This window comes from Lingula anatina, chromosome 2 (genome assembly GCF_051362555.1).
Source record: "Lingula anatina isolate TDL-2025a chromosome 2, LinAna3.0, whole genome shotgun sequence".
In the NCBI taxonomy this organism is placed as follows: domain Eukaryota; kingdom Metazoa; phylum Brachiopoda; class Lingulata; order Lingulida; family Lingulidae; genus Lingula; species Lingula anatina.
Window position 1 is genome coordinate 27016143 of NC_141768.1, and position 24361 is coordinate 27040503.

Genomic DNA, 24361 nt, shown 5'->3' on the forward strand with positions numbered 1-24361 from the left:
GTTTTCAGTTTCAGCATCTAATGGCCGTTTCTCCCATGAAAATGCATCGATTGACCCCAAACTCCCAAAAATGAAAGGAGTCCCTAATAGCATCCCTCCACCATAATATGAGTGCTTAAGCCTGTGTAGTTTCTGAAATTCGGCACAAATAAAAATATTTTTGCAAAAAATTCCCATTTTTAGAAAATTTTGGCCATTTGACCTTGAAATAAAGGTTAAATGTCAAATTCAAAGGCATATTTGAAATCCTCATATATGACTTTCGGTCAGACTTCTATGGTAATTATTCCCATAATTCCTTCAGTTTAGGAGATATTTGGCATTGAATTTTCAAAAATTTTGACAAGGGTGCATTTCCATGAGCGTCACACCCAGGCCAATGCACTGACTGAGACCAAAAAAACAGGGGGTTCAAGTGAGACTATATGTAACCTAAATCCAAGAGATGGGGGCATGGGATCGTGCGGTCTAGGAGGAGAAGAGCCGACAGAGCCGTACGACACAGGTCGAGACTAAAACCATAAGTGCCGCCAGCGTACACGCTGGCGGTACTAATAATCCAGAAGTTGAAGAACAGTGGTACAGAAAAAATTACCAAAACAAAAATTCTTAAGTGCGGCTGAGTGTGATATGATCACAAGATATAATGTCAAATAAAAGGACATGTACATGTTAGGCAGCATTCAAAATGTCGGGCTAAAACACTAAACACCCTCACATTGGAATAATGATTATCAGTCCCGCAATGACATAACGACACACTGCGTAGAGGCACCGTGATTACAATTTCAATCATGACGATATTGAAGAAAAAAGTTTCAAGACAAGGTTTAAGACAGAATATAAATGTAACATGTAGGCAACGTCTTAAAACTTGACAGATTGTTGCCATTAATTGTGCTTTTATTCGGTTGTTTTTCTCAATTACCAGATTCTACTTATTTTCATACATTTCAGCAATGTCTCAACTTTTTTTTAACTTGCTACAAAACACTTGTTAATTCATTCCAGTAAATTTAAACTAATAGTATGCTGTTTAGGCTTCAACAACATTCAAATCTGCTTAACAGTTGGTTATCTTTAACTGGTCTAGATTCTTTACCATGAAACAATACTTTCTAAACAGGAATAACAGTGTTTCTTATATCAGAGGCTCACTGATATGATTGCAAAAACACAAAGTTATAATTTACTAGCAAAACTCATAATAACAGCAACATTTCTTTTTCTGTTTAGGTCTGTTTACTACAGTGCCATGACACCCATACAGACACCAGAATATTTGACAAGGTAAATAATCACCACAGTAAAAGTGTCTCTTGAAGAGGTGTCATGCTCATTCAATTTATCCCACTGTGCTACCTTTCCTTGGTAGAATTTTTATTTTGAATTGAAGAGTAAGTGTCCTTGCTATAAACATAGCTCAACCCAGACAGCAAAGTGGTTGCCCCAGTCACATACCTATATAATAATAAAACAAGAAAAACTCATATTTTTCATGATTTTCACAATCTACTTTTTCTCAGAAAAACTCTTAAAAACATTAAAAATATTTATCTACTAGTAAATTCATAGTAGGAACCTGGTAGCAAGACAGTCATAAGACACTGCAGTTGAATACTTTAGAAATTGTATGACAGTCACTGTATAAGAAGGAACATTTCTGTAACTTCTGACTATAGTTTATTTCCAATAATAAATAAATAAATAAATAAATAAATAAATAAATAAAAGATTAAAACCTACCACATCCCATGCAATACTGTATGATCCACATAGTTAAAAACTGGAGCTCCGAGTGTAGCAGCAATCAGTGAGATTTGGCAAAATGTATTAAACTGAAACAAACAGTATTTACACTTCATGAAAACTTGGTTTGTATATCCAAAAATAAATGTTCAACTCTGTCTCCCCCTTCCTATTCTTTTTACCTCCGCCAAAAAGGTTATGTTTTCACCCCTGTTTATCTGTCTGTTTGTTTGTCATCAACATAACTCAAAAAGTTATGGACAGATTTTGATGAAATTTTCAGGAACTGTCAGAAGTGGGCCAAGAAAGAGATTATTATTATTTGGTGGATCAATAATCAATCAATAATCAAAAATCGCTGTCTTGGCAGAGGTCTGTGCTCTCAGAATGTTTTTCTAGTTTTCTGTTATTTTGCTTAGGCCACACTTTTTTATTTTTATGGATGACATCCTCTGGGGACCCCAACATCGGTGCGAGCGGGCGATAAAAAAAAAAAAGTCAAAAAAAAAAAAAAAAAAAAAAAAAAAAAAACTGCTTAAGAAAAGTTATGTTTTCAGTACACAGCTGGAAACACTAATTTACCACAGAAACACGTATCAAACTAACAATATGTCTTTATCCATGCTCTCAAAATATTAAAGCATTGTGAATAGGGCCTACTTCGTAGAAAGGTAAAAAGTCGAATATATATGCTGCATATTACCAAATCTATTTAGGGTTATTTCATGCATTCTGTTGGTAAAGCAATCAATAAAACAAATATCAAATAAACAGCGTATCTTTATTTGCACTCTCAGAAAATTAAAGCATTGTAAACACTTCAAAGAATTGTTAAAAAAATGAAGCAAAGATAGGCCTATGCTTCCTACTACCAAATCTAAAAAAGGTTATTTCGGTCGATACCATTTTGTCTACTTCGACTCACACGTAGCAGCCAACTATCGGGTGGCCCGTCCGACCTTCAGTCCACCAAATACCACAACGCTCTTCGCTACAAAAAAAAAACCTGGTATGTGCTGCTTTGGACAGAATGTCACTGAAATTTTCCGGGCGATGATCGCTGGCCGCGGCCAGCCTTTCGTATAATTGTAAAAGGGTGATATCTCCATGTCCAATATCAATGGCAAACCAATCCAAAACGACGGCCCCCGTTCTCTTTATGACTTTAAAGGTATAATAACTCTTCGTTTTGGCCAAAAAATGAATTTTCCTGGAGTACACAACAATTTTCCCATACTTACCAATGTTTAATGAATCCATTTTTACATTCAAAGTTAGTCCCTGGTTTTTTTCTAAAAAGTTTGGTTTTTTGTTAAAATCTCTTAAGAGATTATAACAGAGCATAGCTATCAATGGAGGTCACGTGGTCTAAAGACAAGCTCTGATATCAGAATAATAGCTGTAACTGCCGATTTTGTGGTACAACAGAAAATATTATATTTTTATGAGTTGTTCACAATGTTTTTATTGTGAAATATAGATCTCATACGAAGAGTTATTATCCCTTTAATTGTCGTGTATTTTGAAATTAATGCTAGAGATGAATTTGACGGCAAAGCGGCCATATTTCCACGTGGTGATAATGCGCATGCGCAGAAAGCTCATTTTCCGCACTTGGAACTACTCGGATGTCTCCGCAGTCGACAATGACAGTATGGAGCTTGCGGAATTAGCCGAGGATTGCCGATTGCATTTTCTGGCAAATTCAATAATGACGTTTGCGACAACCGACTTCCTTGGGGAGGGGGGGGGGATTTTTTTTTTTTTTTTTTTTGGATAACGGACGAAAATCAGTGCATGCGCAGGATGTCATCCATAAAAATAAAAAAGTGTGGCCTTAACTATTTGGTGATCTGTAGAGATAAAATCAAAAAGTTGTTACAAAAAATTCATACTTACTTTGCTTAACACAGTTGGGTTCACATTGTGTGATGATAATGAAGGATTGAATATTCTGGAAAGGGTTTTCTGAAAAAGATTCAAACATCAAAAAATGCTTCAGAAGTGATCTAATTGTAAAATGTGCACTGACTACTTTTATTGTTTTGAAGAATTAAAAAAAATCCTGAAGTTTAACTGATTGTTAAAACAATTTATTTAATGTACCATAACACCACTTTCATAAACAAGGAGTTCATCCTAGAGAGTAGATTGACTGTAGCATTTTTACCAGTTAATATACTTCTATACTTACTGGAGGGGGCAACATTCTGTATCTGATATAGATTCCCCCTGTCAGCAAAGCTACATCTCTGCCAATGATCAAAGCAGCAAGGGGGACTAGAGGAAAAAATAATATATATTTATACATTTATCTTTCTTCTCACCATTCTCATATTACAATAATGACAGATGAAAATAAATTACATATTTCACAAGTCTCACTTTTCCAAAAGTTAACTTTTAGTAAATCACGAACACTGATCACTTTTCAGAACTTTTAAATGAATCCCTTGCAGATATTACAAATAAACTGAGCAAAATTATATATTAACTCATACAAAGTGAATCTTATTGTTCAATGTGCCACAGATTAACATCAGCTCATTTGGATTCGTCCATTTTATGTTACATAAATAATTCATATGGGTCCTTTTTATTTTTCCTCTGTGAACAGTTGATTAATTTTGTTCAAATTCAATGACTGTTTCTCCCAATAACAAATAATTTCAGATGCCATGTATTATTATCATTATTATTATTATTATTAATATTATCATTATTATTGTACACAGCACTGAGATGGAGAGTGTTTGAAAGAACTTATTTATCACTTTTATTGATTACTGTACTACTGCAACACAAAAATTGGTGCTTACATTGGCCTGTTGTGGATGGAAGAGCTTTATAAGTGAATACATACATGGAAGCAAGTCCACTTGGGTCAGTGTGACAGTGAGAATGGTCATCAAAATCTTGTCCCCCAGTGGATCAATCAGGCTTCCGAGAGCTGACCTCTGGCTGGGGAATTTCCTGGCAATGTAGCCATCTATCTGTGAAAATAAATAAATAAATAAATAAATAAATAAATAAATAAATAAATAAATAAATAAATAAATATGTGGGAATGTCAACTGGTCTTAAAAGCTTGCTCTATTCAATTGAAAGGAAATTGTGTTCATAGAAATGAAAATAACAAGGCTGAAAGAATTACATGTTCAACAAACGTATATCAAGATAAGGTTCGTGTCTAATGGAGGAATGGACTGACAATGCAATTCCTTATATACTTTTTCAATTATGTTTGCTTGTGTGATAATAAAAAACAAGGCAGCAAAGCTGTCAAATGTACAGACAAAAAGCAGGAAATAACTATGCACAAAATAGGCTACTGTCAATTCTGATGCAAAAGTACATTATGTTAAACTGCAAATTCAACATCAAATTTTAATTATGCTCAACAGGTAATACCAATGTAAGGAAAACGTGTAACAAGCCTAAGGCTTCAGGCCCATGGGAGTTCAAGTTCACACTTTGAAAATGTATAACTTCCAGAAAAAGAAGCCAATTAGACTACTTTTCCAACCCAGGCTGCATTTTAGTCCTGCATTTCTTTTTTGAACATTTGGCAATCATAAGTAACATGGTTTTCCCATAATAATCATGGCAGCAGCACCCATAATTGTTTTCTTCTATTCTGATGCAATATTACATATTGGTTAACAGCATAATGACCGTCAATTTTTAATAATAAAATATACGTATCATGGATTTTCAGAAAATGTGACTAGCATGGGTCTTCAAGCATGTAGAACTTCAAAGTCACACCTTGAAAATGCCAATATGTGAAATATGCTGAAAAGTGAAAAAAAGCATGACTTCTACAATAATGGCCCGATCATGCTGATTTTCGATCTTGACCTGCGTTTTATGAATATTCATCAGCTCTGTAAATATAAAGCCCAAAAGTAAAACTGCCCTCCACTTATCGTGTTAACAATGAAAGTGCAAGGCGCCGGTGACGGCGGTGACGGCAAAGACAGACGCAGGTGATGGCAATATGTACAGACACATTTTTGACACATCTGTACATATTTACTGTACTGTTTGAGAACAGTAAGTGACATGGTTTTTCTTAAATGGTCATCATGGGAGCAGTGCCCAAAATAGGTTTTTTTCAAATTTTGATGCAATATTACATAATGTTTAACAGTATAATGACCATCAATTTTTAATAATAAAATATTAGTATCATGGATATTCAGAAAATGTGACTAGCAAAGGTCTTCAGGCCCATGGAACTTCAAAGTCACAACTAGAAAATGCCAAAATGTAAACAAGACAGCACTGTTCTGAAATGTTTTTTTTTCCCATTTTTAACAATTTTTAACATAAAACAAAATTAATAGTTTACTGCCATTTTTATATGATCAACTAAGAAAATTGATGAGATGGGAAAAATATCAATAGAGCAGTGTTAAATGTCCAATTTCTTCCATTCTGAGATTCTGAACATAGTGAATGATTGAATCTGACAAACTGCAATGATATGAGTTTATTTCCACTTTTGAAACTTTATTACACAATACACGATAACAAATTATATTAACCATCATTTTTACAAAATCAACTAACAATGTTATAAAGATGCAGGAAATGTCAAACAAACACTTTTAATATCTTATTAATTAAATAATGAAACTATTAACATGCCTAAGAATTGAATCTGAGGAAATGTGAAAAAATAACATAACTTCTAAAATAATGGCCCGATTATGCTGATTTTTTAACTCAACCTGCGTTTTAGCAGGATTGACCACTCCTGTGAGTTTAATGACAATTGGCCTATCTGTTTTTCGTATATTGTGTTTACAGTGTTGCATATATGCTGAAAAGTGAAAAAAAAGCATAACTACTAAAATAGTGGCCTGATCATGCCAATTTTCGAACTTGACCTGCGTTTTAGTAAGATAGATTACTCCTGTGAGTTTCATGACAACAGGCCTATCGCTTTTCCTTGGAATGTGTTTACAGTGTTGCATACTAGTATATGCTGAAAAGTGAAAAAAAAGCATAACTTCTACAATAATGGCCCGATCATGCTACATGTATTTTCGAACTTGACCTGCGTTTTATGAATATTCATCAGCTCTGTAAATATAAAGCCAAAAAGTAAAACTGCCTTCCACTTATCGTGTTTACAATGAAAGTGCACGGCGCCGGCGCAGGCGACGACAGACGCAGGTGATGGCAATATGTACAGACACATCTATATATATATATTTACTGTACTGTTTGAGAACAGTAAGTGACATGGTTTTTCTTAAATGGTCATCATGGGAGCAGTGCCCAAAATAGGTTTTTTTCAAATTTTGATGCAATATTACATAATGTTTAACAGCATAATGACCATCAATTTTTAATAATAAAATATTAGTATCAGGGATATTCAGAAAATGTGACTAGCAAAGGTCTTCAGGCCCATGGAACTTCAAAGTCACAACTAGAAAATGCCAAAATGTAAACAAGACAGCACTGTTCTGAAATGTTTTTTTTTTCCCATTTTTAACAATTTTTAACATAAAACAAAATTAATAGTTTACTGCCATTTTTATATGATCAACTAAGAAAATTGATGAGATGGGAAAAATATCAATAGAGCAGTGTTAAATGTCCAATTTCTTCCATTCTGAGATTCTGAACATAGTGAATGATTGAATCTGACAAACTGCAATGATATGAGTTTATTTCCACTTTTGAAACTTTATTACACAATACACGATAACAAATTATATTAACCATCATTTTTACAAAATCAACTAACAATGTTATAAAGATGCAGGAAATGTCAAACAAACACTTTTAATATCTTATTAATTAAATAATGAAACTATTAACATGCCTAAGAATTGAATCTGAGGAAATGTGAAAAAATAACATAACTTCTAAAATAATGGCCCGATTATGCTGATTTTTTAACTCAACCTGCGTTTTAGCAGGATTGACCACTCCTGTGAGTTTAATGACAATTGGCCTATCTGTTTTTCGTATATTGTGTTTACAGTGTTGCATATATGCTGAAAAGTGAAAAAAAAGCATAACTACTAAAATAGTGGCCTGATCATGCCAATTTTCGAACTTGACCTGCGTTTTAGTAAGATAGATTACTCCTGTGAGTTTCATGACAACAGGCCTATCGCTTTTCCTTGGAATGTGTTTACAGTGTTGCATACTAGTATATGCTGAAAAGTGAAAAAAAAGCATAACTTCTACAATAATGGCCCGATCATGCTACATGTATTTTCGAACTTGACCTGCGTTTTATGAATATTCATCAGCTCTGTAAATATAAAGCCAAAAAGTAAAACTGCCTTCCACTTATCGTGTTTACAATGAAAGTGCACGGCGCCGGCGCAGGCGACGACAGACGCAGGTGATGGCAATATGTACAGACACATCTATATATATATATTTACTGTACTGTTTGAGAACAGTAAGTGACATGGTTTTTCTTAAATGGTCATCATGGGAGCAGTGCCCAAAATAGGTTTTTTTCAAATTTTGATGCAATATTACATAATGTTTAACAGCATAATGACCATCAATTTTTAATAATAAAATATTAGTATCAGGGATATTCAGAAAATGTGACTAGCAAAGGTCTTCAGGCCCATGGAACTTCAAAGTCACAACTAGAAAATGCCAAAATGTAAACAAGACAGCACTGTTCTGAAATGTTTTTTTTCCCATTTTTAACAATTTTTAACATAAAACAAAATTAATAGTTTACTGCCATTTTTATATGATCAACTAAGAAAATTGATGAGATGGGAAAAATATCAATAAAGCAGTGTTAAATGTCCAATTTCTTCCATTCTGAGATTCTGAACATAGTGAATGATTGAATCTGACAAAGTGCAATGATATGAGTTTATTTCCATTTTTGAAACTTTATTACACAATACATGATAACAAGTTTACCATCATTTTTACAAAATCAACTAACAATGTTGTAAAGATGCAGGTAATGTCAAACAAAAACTTTTATGTATCTTATTAGTTTAATAATGAGACTGTTAACATGCCTAAGAATTGAATCTGAGGAAATGTGAAAAATATGCTGAAAAGTGAAAAAACAGCATAACTTCTACAATAATGGCCCGATCATGCTGATTTTCAAACTTGACCTGCGTTTTATGAATATTCACCAGCTCTGTAAATATAAAGCCAAAAAGTAAAACTGCCCTCCACTTATCGTGTTTACAAGGAAAGTGCACGGCATCGGCATCGGCATCGGCGACGACAGACGCAGGTGATGGCAATATGTACAGACACATCTGTGTCTGTACATAAAAACCTTTAAGAACTGTCAGAATAAGCTGCCATCTTATTTCACTTTTGAATAACTGCTATTAGAGTGAAACAGCAATTAACACTTACTAGAAGAAAAACAAGAATCTTAATGCCTAGAACCAGCGCACTGGTTATGGAATAACTTGAATGACCACATTTTCAAATCAAATAATGGAAAGAAAAAAATGCAAAAAAGGCAATAATCAATCTTACAGATTTTTTACAGATTTTGTTGATGACTTTTTCAATATTTCTCAGTAATACATTCATGTAGTGCAAGTAAAAACAAGACACTGTTGATGGCAGGGCCGAGAATTAATTACAGCTTTGGAAGTAACTGGCTCGCGCTGCCCATAATTACGCCGTGGGGTATTCAGGGCACAGACCGTGATCACAAGATACCGCAAATAGATTTTTAGATTTTTAGAAATAGATTTTTCATGTGAACAGAGCCTAAAACTGACAACAATGCCATCGTGTAATTTAGACAAATAAAACAGTTCACTGATTAGGGAATCTCTGCTTTTACTTTTAAAAAATGGTTGAAGTGTGTTTATATTTAAGTCTCTACCATTGTCTAAAGTAATTAAAAAATTGTGACAAAAATATTACATTAATAAAAATTAATTTCATCCCCTTCCTCAACCTTATGTCAAAAAATGAGATTTGTTCAAGAAACAAGTAATTAAAGAAATTGTCTTGTAAATGAAAAAAGGTTACAAAGACTGGGTTCCCATAAACCTATCGTACTAGCAGGATTAATCTTACTCCAGGGGAATCTTGCTAAATTGCAATCAGTTTAAGCAGCTTAAATTTCTGTCATGCCCACTGAAGCTGCTAGGGGGTAATTAATTTCCGTGCATGCTAAAACTGAATGCGATTTAGTGAGAATCCCCTCGGAGATAGATTGATCCTGCTAGTACAATAAGGTTATGGGAATGGTCCAAAAGGCACATACCCAATCAGTTGTTCCAGCATAAACAAACAATCCCAAGGCCCAGGTGTAGCTCTCATGCAGTACTAGGTAGCCAAGGAATGGAGACAGTACTATCCTGGATACTGTAAGGGCATTGGGCACTGTCAGTATGTTTTCTTTCTGAAAAAAAAAATACAATATATAAAATAAATTTAACTAAAATTAAAAATAATAAATTGAAATATATCCATTTAAGTAAAATTTAAAAAATAAATTGAAATATATACATTAAAATGAAATTTAAAAAAATAAATACTAAATTATTTGAGAAGACTATAATTTCATTTATAGTGCAATATACTTTGGGAGTCTCCCGTGCTTGGGGTGTCACACACGTGGTTGTTTAACATACTGTCACCACTCAGCTAGCCGCATGCATTCATTACACCACTCAGGGTATTACTGTATGCCCAGTCGCAGGTCAACTCCTTAATTCTTAATTACAACGCGTCCACCAAATGCGCCCAGCATCAGATCATCCTGAGCAACCAGACTGCAGATCGAGTCACATACAGATCACAAGAATATCGCCTCAAGATAACACAAGACCAGCAGAAGGTAACAAACTTTATTTTCAAACTTAGGTACACAAGAAAGCAACATCATACAGCTTGTATTCCTTTAAAGTTTTATAATTGATATATACCTACATTCACGTAGCAATTTACCTTCCCCCATCTCCAAGCTAGACCATCTCATTGGCAATACACAGTGTAACCACCCATGTTCCTATTTTTCTTTATTTATCCCACCTTCAATAATTGCTAACTGTGCTTAAGTATCTATCTCAGTATTTAATCAAGCAACACAGGGTGACTTCCGCTCTCGCCACCAACAACAATCAATTATTGTAGCGAGCAAATAACTACTTCCTCTCCTTTCATATAGCAACTATAAATTGAAATAATTGAAATATAAATCCATGTGGAGCATCATTGACATGCGGCAGTCAAAAAATTGAATAAAAACAACTGTAGACTGAGTCTTCAAGGAAACGGAAGCTTGTTTGTGGGCGATTAGATCATAAAATACATGCACCAAACACAATTAGGGGTGCAAGCTTTAAACCAAAAGCTATTAAGAAAAAATGAATTTAAAATAAATAACTAATTATCATTCATATTTAGTTGTATTAATGGCTACATGTTTAAGGATGAAATATTAAATGTATCTGTAGAAAAAAGAATAAAAAATATTGAAATAAACTGTTGATAAGTCAGATAAAGTGTTGGTTAGTTGACAAAGGAAGAACTGAAGGTTAATAAACAAAATCGATTTTACCTATACGGATAAGATCAAGATGGGAGGAGAAAAATTTAAGAATAGTAAATTGTTGGTAAGTCATAAGGTGTTGGTCCCATTTAAAAGGACGATACTTTCAGAGCACTGAACAAAAACTTGACATAAGCGGAGGGGTTTACTTAGGTTTAATCATTGCTGTGACCTACTTCCTGTATGTACACAAGTACTAGTACACACTGACTACAAATAATGTGGCCATACATACTGGCACATGTACATACTAGCTGTATTTAATAAAAATACAAAGCAACAATAATCTCTGTTCAAAATACTTTTTTACAACAGGTAACACATGTATACTAATTGTGATCTTGAGGAATTTTTTTTTATAGTTAAAAATAGATCTGGCGTGCCAAAAGTCCCCTTTACTCATTACGTATACTCATTACTCACTGGAAATTTCCTTTGTAATCTAGAGTTAAAATCACAGGTAGTACAGCTTAAGTGGATCACTTAGACAAAATCTATCATGAAGAACTACAACATCATCCTGTTCACTCTCCATTTGATACAGCCAATTTTTGCAGCAGTATGTAGGTGAGTTGTGACCTCTTTTTATCGCATATTTCAGCTAAAAATATCGCTACACCAACTCATTGATCTATTTTGACCGGAATGCCAAATATATCTTATGCATAACTTATCAGGGTGTCAAGTTATAACGGACCTTCAGAAAATATGAAAATAGGAAAAAATTTACAAAAAATAGGAAAAAAATAGGTATTTTGTCAAAAAAGTATATGAAAAATGGAATAATTCTAAAAGAATGATGGCTTCACAACACCTCTTAAGCCATACCAGGCTAATACACATCTTTAATTGTAGTAAATAACACTATTTAGTGTAACAACAATAATTTATCTAACCAATTTACAAACAACAGCATAAAATACTAAAGGCTCTGTCACACCTAGCATAAATATATACATAAGAACTGTATGAATGTGATCAATTAAATGCAAAACTGTAAGTAATCATCATTCCCAGGATATAATAAAGATTTAAGCAGCATCTGGAATTGTTTTTTGACATGCCCAAAATATTTATCCCCCTCTGGCAGGGTGTCAAGTTCCTATTTTTTCCTATTTTTTGGTCTGAAAATGATGTTATGTATCAAGTCGTGTTGGTTATTGGGAAAAAAAATGAGGATCCCTTAGTCAATATTGAGCTCAAAGTGGATGTTTAGATTCATCCAGTTGTATTCTAATTAGGATAATGAAAAAATTTAATCTGATACTGTATCTTACTAGAAATGAGAATCACCATGTTTCAAGTAAAATCCAGTATAAGACCCAATTTTAATGTAGCCATTACCTGCATCTGACGTTGCCGTCACAGTACAATTTCAATGATATAATAAATATGATAAGTGGGAAACCATTGTAGCTTTTGTCTTCAGCCTCAGTACAAAAAAGGCTGGATGAATCTTGTCTTTTTAGTCAGTGACACTGAAATATGTAGTTTGAATGACTTAAATCTTAAATCATCACAAACCCTTGAATATTATTATATTTTACAGAAAGAACGAAGAGTGCAGTAAGGACCAATACTGTGATATCATTGGACTTGGACATTGTGTTGATTGTAGTACCATTTGCAATGTCAACACCAATGCCATGCAGAAAGAATGTGAAAGAGTGTGCCCCGGTGGGTAATTTTTTAGAATACTTAACTCAAAAATAAAATAAAAAGTCAGGTCAAATGGAATGTCTCTCACGGGTTTAAAACATGTTAAGTATTTCCCAGAAATTTTCTTCTTTTACCATTACCACACAAAATAAAAGCAATTTCTCAAAAAAGAAAAAAAAAAAAAAAAAACTTTCTAAGAAAGCAATATTTCATGGTTTCAACCCAAAGCCAATTTGAATCCTAGCAGTAAACAACGAGCTCATTCTCTCCTCTCCATCATACAGTATATATATTACAATAGCACATAACAGATGACAGTTCATTTACAGCCATGTTTTTTTACTTCAACAGGTTACATTCAGGCTCAAGCTAATAGGGCTGGTACCACAACGGCACCTTGGGTTATCCCATCTGTGGCTACAGCTAATAGGGCTGGTACCACAACGGCACCTTGGGTTATCCCATCTGTGGCTACGGATGTAGCCAATGGGGTTGGTACCACAATGGCACCTGAGGTTATGGCAGGTGTGATCACTGGTGCACTGATCGCTGTTGCTGCATTATTTATTGCTGTTGGGGTACTTATCTACTGCCTCAAAAAAGGAAAAAGGCCATGTAAACGGTACCGCAGAGGTAGGGAAACAGTACTAGTATATCATGTTATCGGAAAACAATATCTCATCTTCATCTTTTTATCTTCATCTATCATTTGGAAGAAGAAACATATTGATTTTTACAGTAAAAACATGATTTGTTAAAAATATTTACTTAATGCAGCACTGTCTCCTGTCTATCATGATTTGAAAACCCTTGAAATACTTCAGTTGTGTAAATGTACATTCGCAATATGCAATAAATTTTAAACAAAATGAACCTCTAAAATACCTTTTAATACCAGCAATTGAAAAAAGGTTTTATTCATAAAAACTTTCCAAACTAGAGGATCAGAGAGGCGATACCGCCTCCGAATATTGTACCACCAGCTGGAGCAAGCGCATTCGTATAGACCCCCACATACACAAAATAAGAGACACAGCCACCAGTCTTATGCTTGACAAGCTATAAAAATGCAATCAACAAGAATTTTCAAAATACGCAAAAAATATATATAACTTAAAATGGTACAATCAAAATTAAGTTCATCGTAAGGTAGGTCAAAGGTCAATTTCAAGGTCACAGTAAATTGCCAGTATATGACTTCCTATTCAACTTCAATAGTAACTATGGACCTATCTCTGCCAGGTTTGGAGTTAAAAGAGAAAGAAATTAGCAGAGTTCAGTTCATGATTATAAGTAGGTCAAAGGTCAATTTCAAGGTCACACTTAGATTGCCAGTGTATGACTTCCTATTCAAGTTCAATAGTAACTATGGACCTATCTCTGCCAGTTTTGGAAATAAAAGGGAACCAAAATTTGCAAAGTTCAATTCATGATAAAAAGTAGGTCAAAGGTCAATTTCAAGGTCACATTTAGATTGCCAGTATATGACTTCCTATTCAAGTTCAAAAGTAACTATGGACCTATCTCTGCCAGTTTTGGAGATAAAAGGGAACCAAAATTTGCAAAGTTCAACTCATGGTGAAAAGTAGGTCAAAGGTCAATTTCAAAGTCACATTTAGATTGCCAGTATATGACTTCCTATTCAACTTCAATAGTAACTATGGACCTATCTCTGCCAGTTTTGGAGATATAAGGGACTAAATGTTATAATTTTGGAGTTACCATAATGTGCCATAAATTTTCTACGGAAAAAATTAATAAAAATAAAGAAAAGGTCATTTTGGTCAAAATTCTTGAAATGGGAGGTGCTCTGAAGTTCCAGATGTTCTAATTTGATGAAATAATGTCATTTTTGACCACAAGTTGTCTGCTTTGCCAAGCCTTATTCCGGAGTTCAAAATTTATTATCCATTACTGTACTGCACATTTTGCTTTAACCACCAATATGTACTTTTTGATACAGCGTAACTTTGGAGATAAAAGGGAAGCAAAATTTGCAAAGTTCAGTTCATGGTGAAAAGTAGGTCAAAGGTCAATTTCAAGGTCACAGAAAGATTGCCAGTATATGACTTCACAAGTTCAATAGTAACTATGGACCTATCTCTGCCAGTTTTGGAGATAAAAGGGAACCAAAATTTGCAAAGTTCAATTCATGATAAAAAGTAGGTCAAAGGTCAATTTCAAGGTCACATTTAGATTGCCAGTATATGACTTCCTATTCAACTTCAGTAGAAACTATGGACCTATCTCTGCCAGGTTTGGAGTTAAAAGAGAAAGAAATTAGCAGAGTTCAGTTCATGGTGAAAAGTAGATCAAAGGTCAATTTTAAGGTCACATTTAGATTGCCAGTATATGACTTCCTATTCAACTTCAATAGTGACTATGGACCTATCTCTGCTAGTTTTGGAGATAAAAGGGAAGCAAAATTTCCAAAGTTCAGTTCATGGTGAAAAGTAGGTCAAGGGTCAATTTCAAGGTCACATTTAGATTGCCAGTATATGACTTCATATTCAAGTTCAATAGAAACTATGGACCTATCTCTGCCAGTTTTGGAGATAAAAGGGAGGCAAAATTTGCAAAGTTCAGTTCATGGTGAAAAGTAGGTCAAAGGTCAATTTTAAGGTCACATTTAGATTGCCAGTATATGACTTCCTATTCAACTTCAATAGTAACTATGGACCTATCTCTGCCAGTTTTGGAGATAAAAGGGTAGCAAAATTTGCAAAGTTCAATTTATGGTGAAAAGTAGGTCAAAGGTCAATTTCAAGGTCACAGTAAGATTGCCAGTATATGACTTCCTATTCAACTTCAATAGTAACTATGGACCTATCTCTGCCAGTTTTGGAGATATAAGGGACTAAATGTTATAATTTCGGAGTTACCTTAATGTGCCATAAATTTCCTACAGAAAAAATAAATTAAAATAAAGAAAAGGTCATTTTGGTCGAAATTCTTGAAATGGGAGGTGCTCTGAAGTTCCAGAAGTTCAAATTTGATGAAATAATGTCATTTTTGACCACAAGTTGTCTGCTTTGCCAAGCCTTATGTTTTATTTTTCCAGAGTTCAAAATTTATTATCCATTACCGTACTGCACATTTTGCTTTCACCACCAATATGTACTTTTTGATACAGCGTAACTCGAAAACCGTATGGAATACAAAAAAACGGAGACCACCTCCAGTGTTGGGCTTTACATGCTCTACAAAATGCAAAAAAGAATGGGTCTCTAGCATTAACGGTTCCCGAATTAGAGACAGTTTTCAGTTTCGGTATCTTATGGCCGCTACACCCGTGAAAATGCACCGATTGACCCCAAATTCACACAGATGAAAGATGACCTGAAGGGTAACATTTTCCAATAATATTATTGGTTAAGTCTGTGTGGTGTCTGAATAACAGCGCAAATAATTTTTTTTTCGTAAAAAAATTCATTTTTTTGAAAATTTTTGCCCGTTTGACCTTGAAATAAAGGTCAAAGGTCAAATCCAAGGGCATATTTGAAATCTACACATATGACTTTTGGAAAGCCGTCTGTAGAAATTTTTCCCATAATTCCTTCCGTAGGGTAGATAATTAGCATTTAATTTTGCCATTTTTGGACAAGGGTGCATTGCAATGAGTGCCACACCTAGACCCCAATACCGACAAAGCCCAAATTTTACGTGGAACGAGTTGAGATTATAGGTGACCTAAATCCAAGAGATGGGTATGGGGGCCCTTACCGTCTAGGAGGAGAAGCGGTAACGGTAACATGGCGGCGGAGCCGGCGGAGCCGGCGGAGCCGGCGGAGCCGGCGGAACGGACCGGACGGGACTAAAACCATGTGTACCGCCAGCGCTAACGCTGGTGGTACAATAAAAGGATAATGATATATGTTTTCTAAAGTCACACTTTTTATATATTTTACAACTGTCAACTCACATCTGTTTTACAGACAGAGCTAAGAGGAAGAATAGACAAGATCCTGAGGAAAACGTAGAAATGCTCAATGCATCAGATACAGCTAAGAGAAAGGATAGCCAGGATTCAGAGGAAAATACAAAAATGCTCAATGAATCAGAGAGTACGTCCAAACTTTCACCTGATGAAACACCTCCCTCAACGGGACAGTCTCGTACCAGAAATTATGAAAGGGAGGACAGCAAGGATCGCCTCAGCATAAATCCTATGCAACCACCGCCTCTCCATTCAGACCAGCAGGTTCAACCTTCAACAGGGAGGGATCCAGATGACATGGTTCTCAAGCACTCAGCTGATCCTGAGTCAAGTCAAGTAGCAACCATAAATGAAAAAAATCAAACAGCAACCCCTTGGACACTGGAGGATTCAGAAAGATATCGCAAAAGAGAAGATAATGATGTGGTAACCAGTCCCACCACCACCACCACAGACAGTGGCTTCCCTCAGAGTGATCCAAATTCTCAGACAACAACTCCAGATCATACACACAGATCCTCATCAAGAGAAGAATCACCAGAAGGTTCCTCAGATCCAGGAATTAAGGTCATGAACAGTTCAAATGTCCCACAGCCTCCATCATCTGCCATTTTAAAAACAGCCTCTCCATGTGCAAACCAAACAAATTATCGACATGTCAATGGCCTAACTGAACCAAAACCAAATAGCTTCCATTTTACTGCTAATGGTTCAGTTATTGATATTCATATACATGCCCCCCCTCTTACTAATAATAACAATCCACTAAACAATGATACTCAAGAGAAGAATTCTCCCCATAATATTAACCCCTCAACACAAGATAAATGTGAGCTTGTGACATCCAAGAATGGAGGACAAGGGATTTCATCCCCAACCCAAGAAACTTTTAAAAAAGCACAATTGGCAAATGGACACACTTGTTAAAGGATGGCTCATATTAATCTAGCTACATGTATATCAGTTGGTTTAAATTAATGTTATTCTACAACACTGTGCTAGAGCCAGTGGGGAAACCATTCAAAGAAGATGCCGAGGCCCATAATACATATGCTAACGATGATGTTACATGTACATGTGTAATAAACAGAAGGTTGTGAGGACTTTGTAGAGCCAATCAAACGGGTGATATTGTACAGTAACTTTGTGTTAGCTAGATTGAAAAAAAAAAAACTTATAGAAAACTGTATACTTTTTCAGCCATTTTAGATAAAGTAAAATGTTGACTAAAACACTAGTGACTGACCTTAATTGGACTGATGTTTCGGTCTGTTTGTATCGGACACTGCAACTTTGCCAGTACTAGTACATGTACATTGTAAATGGTTTTCTTGCCTCAGTTCGCAGTCTTGTGTACCGGCAAGTTAGGTACCCTTACTGCAGGTAAGGCTGTGTCTGGTGTTTCAGACTGTAGTGACTAAGCTGGAGAATATACAGAGATGTGTATACTTACTTTAGTGTCTTGTTCTTCGCTTTTATTAATGTTTTTTCCTGAAACTGAATTTTTGGTATTTTCTTCCCCCTTCTTTTCAGCATCATTAGTTTTGATGGCACTTTCATGAAATGCTCCCACACTGCACTTCAGTGGATGAGTTTGTATTCTGCATAATGGAAATGACTTTCTCCTTTCGTAGTTCAACCTCTCAGTTCGAGTATTTTTTGGGCTTCTTGTGTAAAATGAAATTTTATCAATTTTGCAAACATTACTTAGACAACGCCAATGTTTGATGCATCGCTCAGACTTGCGATATATTCTTGATGTTTGACTAAATGCATGTATTTTTATTATCGTAGATAAATGCCTTTTCCCAGTGTTTACTCCACTGCTGTGGACAAAACGTTTGGTGCAGTAAGGACTCGAAAAACTAAACAGTGTCCGTGCGACAAAACTAAACTCACAAACTGCAGCCATAGTACTAAACTACTCTCTAATCCAAATATCGGAATTTAGTAAATATTCCAATAGAAATACATCTAAAAGTCAAATTTCTTAATGAAATTGTATCTAATGCTTTATTAAAAAGAGAAAAGTTACATTCAAGTATTTGAAAATATATCTTTTGATATAATCACATGGAAATAATTCCATTGTTGGGTTTCAAGATTAACACTGACAACAATATCCGGTGAACGATGGAGGTGAGTTTGAGTGGGCATCCCAGGCGAAATTCTTTGCGTTTTATCACTGATATTTTTACACAGTAATAACGAATAAGTTGTGAATGACTTCGATTTATAGTGTAGTTCATTGTAGTTGGATTTCAGTAGGATAATGTTTTGTCTAGTCAACAAATCTTCTTTACCCTCTGAGAGGGTGCGGCAGAGCTAAAAGGGGGGGGGGGGGGGGGGGGCGCAGACGTAGCATACTGTACTAGCATACATTAGTAGATCTTATTATTCTGTTCCACGTACACGTGTCTTTGCCAACATGTGAACGTTGACAAAATATCAACGTCTCAGATGTATTTTGTTTTAATTGCGAAATATAATTAGACTTCACTTAAATTAAATTATTTTAAAAATGGACTCTGTCACCAAATAATTATATTGAAGTACAAATTTGAGAAATATGAAGTAGACGGTATCATTCACGACAAGTCTGGGTGCATAAGAGCTTCCAATATTTTTAAAAAGCTAATGGGGATGGCAGAAAACAGACACACAGTCATACAGACCTCCAGAGTTTCCAATCTGTAACTACCTAACTTTATTACCCTTTATTATAATTGAGGGGTGGTGGTTGGATTGGGGGGGAGAGACTTTTTTCTGTACTTCAATGTTGGCTTTTAATTGACCATTTATTAAGAATTTTCCTTAATTCAGTAATTTCTGTATTTGCCAATTCTACATAAATCAAGTTATTTTCAACTACTAGAAGAAGATGTGTATACTTGATAAATATTTTACATTCATTCAATTTTTATTTTTATTTATATGAAGATTTTATATTTAATACAATTAATGCATATGTTTGAGAAAAAGTAAGACAAGTGCCAGTGTGTTGCAAATAAATGCTTCTTATCATGCAACATGAAGAGCTGCATTTTAAAGAAGCAGTGAATAACTTAAAATGTGAGGTCAGAACATAAATCTCTAATGTCACTCGATGTCACAACACATATGGAACAGAGCTATGTTTTGTATTTGGTACTGCATCACTTATGTACAGTTGCATGCAGTCTCATTCACCATGTTGAATGAAAAATACTGAGTTAGGTTATATAAATATATTTAACCTATCTAGATTGAAAACAAGACCTATTTCTGTTTCGGTGTCAGTGAACTTTATATGTCTGGAGAGGTGACAGATGTCGAAATAGGCGTGGCATCTTACAGAAGCAGCTGATACTGTGCAAAGTAATTACAGAAAAGCTGTAGGACTTCAGCATAAGCACTTCCTTAGCTATACCTTGGTGGTGAGTTTATTCTTGAATATTGGAGAAGAACCATATTATGAATTTCATAATGGCAGCTGCAGTGAAAATGGGTGGAAATGATCATGTTAAATATGATTCGCAAGTGTTTATTACATGTCTGCTTATTTTCAGAATGGGGCCATGGAAGAGGTTTACTTGTATGAGCCTAAACTCTTGAAGGAGATAGACTTTTCAACAGTTGAAAATAAATTTAAACATGGTATCTCACCCATAAATCCAGGGGAAAATCTGATTTTGAGGCCACTGTCCTCAGGTGATTTTGACAGAGGTAAGTATCACTGGGAAAGACTTTGGTTTCATATCAATAACCTTGGTGAATGTATAGGCCTTTAAAGATCATTACCTTGTCAGTAAGCTGCAGGGCGTGAGGGAGGTATTCTCCCTTTCACAAGTTTGCATCTACTAGGAAGCCAAAGTACCAACCAAAATTAATGGATAGTGTCAAGTTTGAAAGGTTCGGTTTGGGTGATAAACTTACAAAAGAACCAGACTACTAAGCTGTCTGTATCTTAAAACATACTTAGAAGTGCAGAGGGAATGCTGATATATAACCCTCAGTATGAAAAAGCCTTCTGATCACAGTGCATGTAAAAGATGTTCAAAGGTATAAATTATGACAGTCTCTTTTCACCTGTAATTTTAAAAGTAAGAAGCCTCATTCAACTTGTACAGTGCCAAGTATTGTGATTGGTATTGCTTATCTCCCTGTAATAACAGTACTGTGTGCTGGCTGAACAGGGTTATCATTATGACCAGCACAAGTACAGGTAGGATTTCATAACATTAAGAAGGGAACATTATTCAAAAGCCCTCATGAATTAAAGATACAAAATTTTTAAATCTTAATTACTCATGAATAGTTGTGTGGATTCCGGATGTGTCTCTTAAAATATTTCATACTGCAGAATTAACCTCTAAATGCAGCACAAGAAATGAATTTCTAAAATATAAAACTTTCCATTGAAATACAGTGAAAATGCAGTGGAAGTAAATTAATTTAAAGGCTTTGAAATTCCCACTGATGTAATGCAATGCTTTCTGTTGTTTTTTTTTTCAGGTTTTCTACAACTCCTAACACAACTGACGTCTGTAGGGGAGGTCTCCAGAGCTATGTTTGAAGGTATGTATATACAAATATATAATAGTTTTGTTGCATTTATGTTTTAAACTGCACAAATGCTGTAGAAAATGTCTTGGATCTACTTTTCAGTTACAGAAATAGGAGTTTGTTAAAAAGTTACTTTAACTCAAAATGATATAAATGAATATTATAGAAGAGAGACAGTTAAAAATTACGAGTACTTGCTTGGGTATAAAGTCTGTTTTCAGTACCGTTTGTTTCCACCAAAGCTATCAAATCAACTTCCTCCCATGTTTTTTAATGTTGACTAAAATATACATACCATTGACTGTTACAGAAACCTACTGACTTGATCCAATAACTTATAAATGTTTGAATTTCTTGCTATGTTGCTTTCATTGTAGATCAGTTTAACAACATGAAAGCATGCAAGAACACTTACTATGTTACTGTGATTGAAGATAAAGAGACAAATGCTGTAATAGGAGCTGCTTCCTTAGTTTGTGAAGAAAAATTTATCCATGCAACTGGAAAGGTAACAAATTTTACGCGTACAAGTGTTTTGATAAATTAAAACAATTGGAAAAAAAGCACAATGACTTTGACTTATATATTTATTATTATTACTGTTATATATTATTATGATGTTGATATGATTTACCAGTTCCTAACTAATGACAGTTGAGGTTACTAAGATTTTATCATAACACAGCAGTTACTTAGATAGTCAGTTATTCAAAAGGATTAGCTTGGTGCAAATTACATTTTTTTTTTCGTGATATTCATTTGATTGTATAGTTGTACCTAAAAAATACTATAAGCTCTAACTTGTATATTTTTGGCAGAGAGGAAGAGTTGAAGATGTTGTGGTTAGCAGTGATTATAGAGGAAAACAATTAGGAAAAGTGTGAGTATATTTTAAAGCTGGGTTTGTTTTAGATGTTAAATTGGACATGCCTCTTCATTTCCTTAATCATTAACTGTATCATTTATTATTATTACATGTGAAAAAAAAATGGATGACTAATCTTGGATGACTAATCTACACACTGTAATTCTTACATAGATTATTCTGTCTTATATCTTCAGCTCTAGACTTTTTTTTCCAGGCTTGTAGCAGCTTTGACTTTTCTTGGAAAACATGTTGGATGTTATAAAATGTCGTTGGAATGTACAGACGACATGGTTCCTTTTTATCAGCAGCTGGGATATATAAGAGAACAGAACTACATGCAACAGCGATTCAAGAATTAAAACAAGATTTTGAAATGGAACAAGTTTTTCAGAAAAATCATGGCTCAAAAATTGAATTCCTTTAGAGCACTGTTACTGGCTCCAATATGTCCCATACTTTTTAAGTATGAACAGTATAAAAAATTGTGGACTACTGATTTCCTGCCTGAATTTCCATCTAGATAATGAACTAGTAAATAGTTGTTTAACCTTTGTAGAGGAATTTGGAAATGGTCAGCTAGAATATTTTATATGCCATGTGTCTTTACAAGAGGAATTGATCAAAAGAGGATTCAAGTCTTAACAACGAGTATTTATTAATCTTCGGGCAGAAGGGTATGTGCCTCATCTTTGCAGCTGTTTCACTATAAAGATCTGACATCTCTTATAAAATCTTCCCATCAGTAGTTTGTGCTCATATTTTGACAAGCTGTTTAAATGTACAGAATTGTTGAATTTTTTTTTCATCATTAATACCTAAAACTAAGGTATTCCAGAATTATCTTTACTAATGCTGTCAAAACCATTAAATTGAGCTTTTTATTATTATCATTATTTTTTTTTGTGTGTGTGTGTAGCCAAGGTTCAGGGTCAAGAAATATATAAATGGGCATCACGCAGCTGGTGAAACTATGGCATAATCTGTGATAAAGAACAACAATACCTATAGACTTTGATAAAAACAAGTTGAATACAACATAATTGTGTATTTTGAACAAAATAGTTTGTGTGTGTCACATAATTGTATATTTTGTTTGAAAAGTACATTGACCAATTGCAATATGAACATTTTGCCACGAGACTTAATTAGCTTTTATACTAGAATGCGGTTTGCTTGAAGAAGCTGGTCATTTGTATCTCAAAATGGGTCCAGGGTTTTTCAATTACTTGTTTTCATATATTATAATTATACTATAATTGCTTTTGGTAGTACATGTGAAAATGGTAGATTAGGACCAGATGATTTTAAATGCCTCTGAATCAAGGAATAATTGGATGCATGAAAAATCATTTGCAGTAGCAAATTTGTAGAATTAAATAGTTTTCTAACATGATATACATGCAAGATCTGGAATGTCTCAAGAACCTGGTGTAAAGTTTATGTATCATCTTTTTGTGTTCATGTCTGTAGGTGCATGCTTAAAAATTGCTACCTAGTTTGTACTAATATTTTATGTGAAATCCTGTGAGAGGTGTGTCTGCCAAGCCTCACCATAAAAACTCCCAAAAAAAGAAAAAGAAAAAACTGTGATTGTCCAGAAAAGTTTATCTCTAGTCATTATGCAATCCATGTATAGTTTTTACTTCATGTAATTTTAATGTTCATATGTAATGATATCATAAATCATTAAAATCCAATGACATATGTACACTGGGTGTGAAATTCAGAGGATGCATACACACCATTTAAGTGTGTAAATATATCTCTATATGATTGAAGTTTCATTTATGTTTATTAAAATACAAAGACAATATCGGTGGGAAAGGTTTTAAGAATGAATGGTTATATTTATTTACTAATGCAGTCCAAAATGTGCAGCGATTCACAATAAATATCAGGTGTATAGCTGATATAGTTTGTTGGCTTGATGTTCTGCAACATTTTTCACCATACCTGTTGACTTTTTGAAGAAATTAATTTTTTTTCAGAAAAAACAAAACAAAAAAACAATGGTTGAAGATGAGGTCTAGTTCTTGATATGCACATTGATAATGTAAAAGTG

The 24361-nt window shown here is 34.3% G+C and overlaps 3 protein-coding genes across 3 annotated transcripts; 2 read left to right on the plus strand and 1 right to left on the minus strand.

The window, feature by feature from the left end:
* Positions 1-843: 843 nt before the first annotated feature.
* LOC106176656 (cardiolipin synthase (CMP-forming)) lies at positions 844-18805 on the minus strand. The gene is made up of 7 exons (XM_013559126.2): positions 18340-18805; positions 10001-10138; positions 4613-4742; positions 3944-4029; positions 3649-3717; positions 1747-1838; positions 844-1461 (listed from the first exon to the last, which is right to left on the minus strand). The coding sequence occupies exons 1-7, from the start codon at positions 18796-18798 to the stop codon at positions 1359-1361; spliced, it is 1077 nt and encodes a 358-aa protein (XP_013414580.2). The 5' UTR covers positions 18799-18805; the 3' UTR covers positions 844-1358.
* On the plus strand, positions 11719-18268 carry LOC106176655 (uncharacterized). The gene is made up of 4 exons (XM_087007247.1): positions 11719-11857; positions 12840-12967; positions 13301-13582; positions 16885-18268. Exons 1-4 carry the CDS (start codon positions 11790-11792, stop codon positions 17811-17813), a joined length of 1407 nt encoding a protein of 468 aa, XP_086863373.1. The 5' UTR covers positions 11719-11789; the 3' UTR covers positions 17814-18268.
* Positions 18806-18972: 167 nt separating the features above from the next.
* Positions 18973-24209, plus strand: LOC106176661 (putative glucosamine 6-phosphate N-acetyltransferase). Its single transcript, XM_013559133.2, has 6 exons — positions 18973-19025; positions 20435-20591; positions 21381-21443; positions 21809-21939; positions 22250-22311; positions 22514-24209. Exons 1-6 carry the CDS (start codon positions 19020-19022, stop codon positions 22656-22658), a joined length of 564 nt encoding a protein of 187 aa, XP_013414587.2. The 5' UTR covers positions 18973-19019; the 3' UTR covers positions 22659-24209.
* Positions 24210-24361: the final 152 nt, after the last annotated feature.

Coding starts and splice junctions, on each gene's coding strand:
- LOC106176661 (XM_013559133.2), top strand. Junction 20,592..21,380: donor CTCAGGTGATTTTGACAGAG/GTAAGTATCACT, acceptor TTTTTTTTTCAG/GTTTTCTACAACTCCTAACA. Junction 21,940..22,249: donor TTATCCATGCAACTGGAAAG/GTAACAAATTTT, acceptor TATTTTTGGCAG/AGAGGAAGAGTTGAAGATGT.
- LOC106176656 (XM_013559126.2), bottom strand. CDS start 18,798: ATGGCTGCAGTTTGTGAGTTTAGTTTTGTCGCACGGACACTGTTTAGT. Junction 3,718..3,943: donor ACAGAATGTTGCCCCCTCCA/GTAAGTATAGAA, acceptor AATCTTTTTCAG/AAAACCCTTTCCAGAATATT. Junction 1,462..1,746: donor ACAGTATTGCATGGGATGTG/GTAGGTTTTAAT, acceptor ATTATTATATAG/GTATGTGACTGGGGCAACCA.
- LOC106176655 (XM_087007247.1), top strand. CDS start 11,790: ATGAAGAACTACAACATCATCCTGTTCACTCTCCATTTGATACAGCCA. Junction 11,858..12,839: donor ATTTTTGCAGCAGTATGTAG/GTGAGTTGTGAC, acceptor TATATTTTACAG/AAAGAACGAAGAGTGCAGTA. Junction 13,583..16,884: donor ATGTAAACGGTACCGCAGAG/GTAGGGAAACAG, acceptor TCTGTTTTACAG/ACAGAGCTAAGAGGAAGAAT.